Here is a 6,537-nt window from a genome sequence, read left to right on the forward strand (position 1 = left end):
AAAAGTTATAGAAACTTTTCAGTTTTCTTCCAAATGGTGGTAACAAATTATAGATTTACTATTTTCAGTACCATTATCATATTTTGCTATTATTTTTTTTGCAACTTACAAATTATTTTGTTTGACAAAATTCTGAATGCAAAAATTATGTCTTGGCAAGTGTCATACGGATTCTGATTATACCCACTCTCTGGTCAAATGCACTAAACATCAAAGGATAACATATTGCGTAACTAGGGATGGAACCGCACGTACGTGCGGAGTTAATTTCGAAAACTAAGTTTGATAATCGGTTTATAAATATATCACATAATCGGTTTATAATATATCATTATGTTGCTGAAATAATTTTTAGGAATGATATTAATATGTTTTAAATTCGGTTTAGAGTTTAGGCGAAAAGAAAAAGAATAATCGGATTTGTTTTTGTATCAATAAAGATAACTACACTAAATTATAGCAAGAGGTATGTGGTAAGTTTATTTTGGGACAAAAAATCCGATTATAAAAGAGGACCAATGCAGATGGTCCATAACTTGGTTGGTCTTCGGCTCTTTAACGACCATCTCCTTTGATTGGGGAACCTACCGTGACTGGAAAGTGCCGAATGATGTAGATAATCTCAAGGTAGAGACATCAGCCAATATTACCCAGTGTTATCGATGCAACGAAGGAAGAATACTTGAAGGATATGGAAAAGTTGAAAGAGAGTTTGGAGGAAAAGTTCACATAGATCTTGGAGGAGAAGTTCAGATAGAATTTGGAAGAGATGAATTTTGGATGCAGGGAAGCATCCAAAAAAATCTAATTAGTGTGATAGGTTATGGATTGGTGAGAAAGGGTCTTAGCTAGTCTTGGACGTTCGGTTTAACCGGTTTATTCGGGTCAGGTTGTTCGGTTTCGCAAAAAATCGGGTTTTAAAAAATCTCACCGAATAAACCCGAATTAAAATTCGGTTCAGGTCAATTCGGAAGTCGGTTTGTTCGGGTCGGTTATTGAATAAAATTTCTGTTCCAAAGTTGAACCGAATTATTTTTTATTCGGTTTTGGTTCGGTTTACTTTTTGTAAGAAAAAATTTTTAGAAGCCAAAAAACCCAATAACAACAACTCAATTGACAAAATTAAAAGGCAGAACTTTAAAAACCCCAAGCCCAAAATTATAATAACCAAGCCCAAATCCATTCAAATCTAGGGTTTTTGGAAGCTAACACTAACGCCGGCTGTGACGACCGTTTCTAGTTGGCTCCGCTGCGTGAACTGCCGACAATATGTGATTTCAGGTTCCTCACTAGGTCTGGGCGTTCGGATATCAGATCGGATTCGGTTCGGATTTTTCGGATTTCGGATTTTTTGGATATTGATTCTAACATCCATTCAGGTATTTATAAAATTTAGTTCGGTTTCGGTTCGGATAATTCCGCTTTTGGATCGGTTCGGAGATGATTATCGATAACCAAAATTAAACCAAAAGTTATTGGACAATGTTTTATTCGAATACTTTTTAATCTTATTGTACCCAAATAATCATACTAATGGAGTATTAAAACAAAAAAAATAGAAATTAAGTAAATGACAAGGTTCTCATAGAACCATATAAATACATAAAAGATATGAGGCATATTTAACGGAATATCATACTATTTCTTATATGTTCGGTTATATTTGGATATTTATTGGATATCGGTTCGGATCGGATAATATCCGATATCCAAAATAATGAAAGCCAAGAACCGATTGGTTATTTCCTTAATATTGGTTCGGTTTTAATCCGCTTACTTTAGTTCGGATACGGTACGGATTTTCGGATTCGGATTTTATGCCCAGGCCTATTCCTCACCCTCTCTCTCATTGTTGTCGTGAGAAGAAATCTACAAAACTCATAAATTTTAGTATTAGATCCAGGTAAAGAATTCCACATAACAAAACGAACTAAACTTTGAAACAAACAAAACGAACTAATTAGGATTAGGTTTTGAACTAATACATCAGGAAAAAAATCTAGAAGAATAGAGAGAAGTAGTAAAAGCAGAAGAAGAGAACAAAGCAATCGATTTAAACAAAGTTAGGGTAAGATTATGACTTTAAAATCGTTCAGAAGAAAAAATAAGAACAGCTTACTAGTCTGAGATTAGCGATTAGAGTTTAAAGTAGTCAGACAAAGGGGCTTCTTCTTCTGCGTATGATTGACAACAAGAGACGAGTTCTAGAAGATGATGAAGGAGGAGATACGAATGAGTGATTAAGTCATTTCGGATTCAAAGGTTTAGCTTTCACCATTTTTTTTTTGAGAGAGAGCTCTTTGCTGGCTAAAGAGGCAGCCACAGGAAGAAATGAAAGGGGATTAGGGTTAAAAAAAATAACCCTATATATATTTCGGTTTATGTAAAACCGATCGGTTATGTTTTGCCGAACTGAACCGAACCGTTAACCGAATTCTCAAATTAATTTTGCCGATCCGTTAACTGAACCAAACCGTTAACCGTTAACCGTCACACATCAGACGCCGATAACCGAAACATTCGGTTTGTCTGGTTCGGTTTAATCGGGTTCTGCCGATTGCCCAGGACGAGTCTTAGCTATTAACTTTTATTTTGTTGGTGTATTAAGTATACAAAAGAGTGTGTAGATTGATATTTTTTTTAAAAAAAATATTCATAATGTATAAATTTATAAGTTTATACTTCAAAATGTTGATTGTACATAAAGTATTCAAGTATCAACAAAGATACATGTTTGTTCTTGTATGTGTTGCTTGTACATGACCAAACCTAAGCTTAATTTTTTTTGCACAAAGTATGTTCTTTACAAACATAAGCTTCACATTAATTTTTTAGTTTATTTTAGTCCTCACATAGAGTATTTTGTTATTTAAGACTTTCTTTGTCTCAAGTATTGATTAATAATATCTAAAATAATTTACTTTAAAGATATTTAATAAATAGTATATCTTCACAACATTAGTAATCAAACATAGCAATTTAAGATTTGCTACCATGGTGAAGATGATTAAATGTTTTTTCACATATAAAAACTTAAAAGGTGAGAGTGGGGTTATTTTAATGCGTCTGTCCGCTAAAACGAAACGTAATTTTCAAATATTTAGTATTATTATAGTCAGGAAAATTACGTTTTGGTGGCTATGAAATTCTTTCTTTTTCTTGGGTCCAATATGATATATTTTTCATTTTTTCTTAACGGAAAAAATTTCAAAGAAAATACAAATAAAGGTTATTATTTTTTTAATATTATTTTAATAGAGAGAATCACAAATAGGGCCCAAGCCCAAATCCAACCTCATCCGAATCTCTCAGCTTTCTCTCCCACCACCTCTCTCCTATATAACGAAGCTTCCTCCTTCATGCAATTCTCGCTTCATCATCCTTCACCAATCTCTCCTTTTTACACGACTCCTCCAGTCTCCACCTTGAATTTTCCCGAGAAAATTCTCTCATTCTCATTTTCTTTTGCTGTTGAACTCAGATTTGGAAAATTCCTTTTTCTGTTTTTATCAAATTTTCAAAAAAAAAAAAAAAAAAAACTTCCTTCTGAACGTTCGTGGTGGGGAATTTCGGGTCGGGTCGGGTCGGGTCGGGTCGTAAAAGGCGGGTTTCACGGTGGTGATAGATTCACCTTCTGCTTCTTTTGAGGGGGTTAGCCCCGAGGCTCTCCGCCTCGGCGGGTTTCAAATTCCCCCAATTCTTTCTAACAGTTTCACAGATTCATTTTTTTTTTCCTGTCGAAAATTTTTGTTTCACGAAACATTCATTTGTAACCGTTCGTTGAAGGAAGAAGAAGATGCCTTCTCTAGCTTGTGTTGATACTCCCATCGATACCTTCTCCGTTGATTGCTCCGGCGTCTTTGTTCCGTCGTCTACCACCGCCGCCGTTGTTGACGGTTCTTGCCATTGGTCACCGTCGCTCTCCTCCTCTCTTTACCGTATCGACGGATGGGGAGCTCCGTATTTCTCAGCCAATACCTCCGGGAACATCTCTGTTCGTCCTCATGGCTCAAACACTTTGCCTCACCAAGACATCGATCTGATGAAGGTTGTGAAGAAGGTGACAGATCCGAAAACCTCCGGTGGTTTGGGATTACAGCTTCCGCTTATCGTTCGTTTCCCTGATGTTCTGAAGAATCGTCTCGAGTGTCTTCAGTCAGCGTTTGATTACGCGGTTCAGACTCAAGGCTATGGTTCTCATTACCAAGGTGTGTATCCTGTGAAATGTAATCAAGATCGGTTCGTTATCGAAGATATTGTTGAGTTCGGATCGAGTTTTCGATTCGGGTTGGAAGCTGGTTCGAAGCCTGAGATACTTCTTGCTATGAGTTGTTTGTGTAAAGGTAACCCTGATGCGTTTCTTGTGTGTAATGGTTTCAAAGACTCTGAGTATGTCTCGTTGGCATTGTTTGGGAGGAAACTTGAATTGAATACTGTGATTGTTCTTGAGCAAGAAGAAGAGCTTGATTTGGTTATTGATTTGAGTCAGAAGATGAACGTGAGGCCTGTGATTGGGTTAAGAGCTAAGCTTAGAACCAAGCATTCTGGTCATTTTGGGTCTACTTCTGGTGAGAAAGGCAAGTTTGGATTGACTACTATTCAGATTATTCGTGTGGTTCAGAGGCTTCGTCAAGTTGGTATGCTTGATTGTCTCCAGCTTCTGCATTTTCACATTGGTTCACAGATCCCGTCAACGGCTTTGTTATCCGACGGTGTGGCTGAGGCTGCGCAGCTTTACTGTGAGCTTGTTCGTCTTGGTGCTCATATGAAGGTTATTGATATTGGTGGTGGATTGGGGATTGATTACGACGGGTCTAAATCAGGGGAGTCGGATCTCTCTGTTGCTTATACACTTGAGGAGTATGCTGCAGCTGTTGTGGCATCGGTGAGGTTTGTTTGTGATCGGAAGTCTGTGAAGCATCCGGTGATATGCAGTGAGAGTGGTCGAGCTATTGTCTCACATCACTCGGTGTTGATCTTTGAAGCTGTTTCAGCTAGTAAACAACATGAAACCCCAACTGATGTTCAGTTTATGCTTGAAGGGAACTCTGAGGAAGTCCGAAATGATTACGAGAATCTTTATGGTGCTGCGATGCGTGGTGATCGTGAAAGCTGCTTGCTTTATGTTGATCAGCTGAAGCAGAGATGTGTTGAAGGGTTCAAAGAAGGTTCCTTGAGCATTGAACAGTTAGCTGGTGTTGATGGGTTATGCGAGTGGGTGATTAAGGCAATTGGCGCATCGGATCCGGTTCTGTCTTACCATGTCAATCTATCGGTTTTCACTTCGATCCCTGATTTTTGGGGGATTGATCAGCTGTTTCCAATAGTTCCAATCCATAGGCTTGATCAGAGGCCTGTGGCGAGAGGGATCTTATCAGATTTGACGTGCGACAGCGACGGAAAGATCAACAAGTTCATAGGCGGAGAATCGAGCTTGCCATTGCACGAGCTGGAAAAAAACGGCTGCAGCGGGGGTAGGTACTATTTGGGAATGTTCCTGGGCGGGGCATATGAGGAAGCTCTAGGTGGAGTCCACAATCTGTTTGGTGGACCAAGTGTAGTCCGAGTCTTGCAGAGCGATGGACCTCACGGATTCGCAGTGACACGTGCTGTGATGGGCCAGTCCTCTGCAGATGTCCTCAGAGCGATGCAGCACGAGCCTGAGCTCATGTTTCAGACTCTTAAACACCGAGCCGAGGAGCAGAGGAACAACAACAAAGCAGGTAGTGATAAGGGAAACGACAAACTAGTAGCCGCAACGTGTCTTGCTCGTTCATTCAACAACATGCCTTATCTTTCCATGGAAACGTCCACAGACGCTCTCACCGCAGCGATCAACAACCTCGGTGTTTACTACCAGGACGAAGCTGCAGCTGGTGGCGACGGCAAGGGCAAGGATGAAAAATGGTCTTATTTCAGTTGATTGAGACTTGAGAGACTTGGCATCCTCTTGTCTTTTATCTTCACCGTACGATTCTAGTTCTTATTTGTCTGTAAAATTCAGTTTTTAAGTTTTAAGTTGTTTCCTTGTAATAATAAGACAACTCTTAGCAAATTTTAATAATATTATCATCGACCACTATATTAACAATTAACAAAGCCATGTTTTTTTTTTTTTTTTAACAAACATATGCTTCATTCCATTAAAATAGAATACAACATATAACAAAGTTTAACGAACAACAGAGTAAGGCAATCCCTAAAGCCAATACATTGAAAAGATAAAGATAGATAAGGGTCATCGAAATTGTAGACTTGAGAGCTATGGACCAATTCCTTGCAAGGGTTTTGGAACATGTGAAGTCAAGAAATAACGATGTTTCTTCCATGAATGCTTCGATGGAGGAGAAGATGACCACTGTCTTAGATTGAAGACTAAGCGGTGTTGAAGAAGCTACAGATGTGACCCGAAGGAAAGCTGTGCTAAGGGTTTGAGCAGGGTTAAGAATGCTCTGTTTGAGGATAGATGTAAAGTTGATTTCAGTCTTAATCTCAAGGGTGAAACGCTTGAAGATGTTGTGGTAACCCCAATTACAT

The 6,537-nt window shown here is 38.6% G+C and overlaps 1 protein-coding gene across 1 annotated transcript; it reads left to right on the plus strand.

Annotated features, from left to right (window-relative positions):
- Positions 3,358-6,095, plus strand: LOC104792227 (arginine decarboxylase 1-like). The gene has a single exon (XM_010518328.2). The coding sequence runs from the start codon at positions 3,797-3,799 to the stop codon at positions 5,921-5,923; it is 2,127 nt and encodes a 708-aa protein (XP_010516630.1). The 5' UTR covers positions 3,358-3,796; the 3' UTR covers positions 5,924-6,095.

This window comes from Camelina sativa, chromosome 1 (genome assembly GCF_000633955.1).
Source record: "Camelina sativa cultivar DH55 chromosome 1, Cs, whole genome shotgun sequence".
Classification (NCBI taxonomy): Eukaryota; Viridiplantae; Streptophyta; class Magnoliopsida; order Brassicales; family Brassicaceae; genus Camelina; species Camelina sativa.

What these genes read in the sequence shown, in the direction of transcription:
- LOC104792227 (XM_010518328.2), top strand. Translation starts at nt 3,797, where the DNA reads ATGCCTTCTCTAGCTTGTGTTGATACTCCCATCGATACCTTCTCCGTT.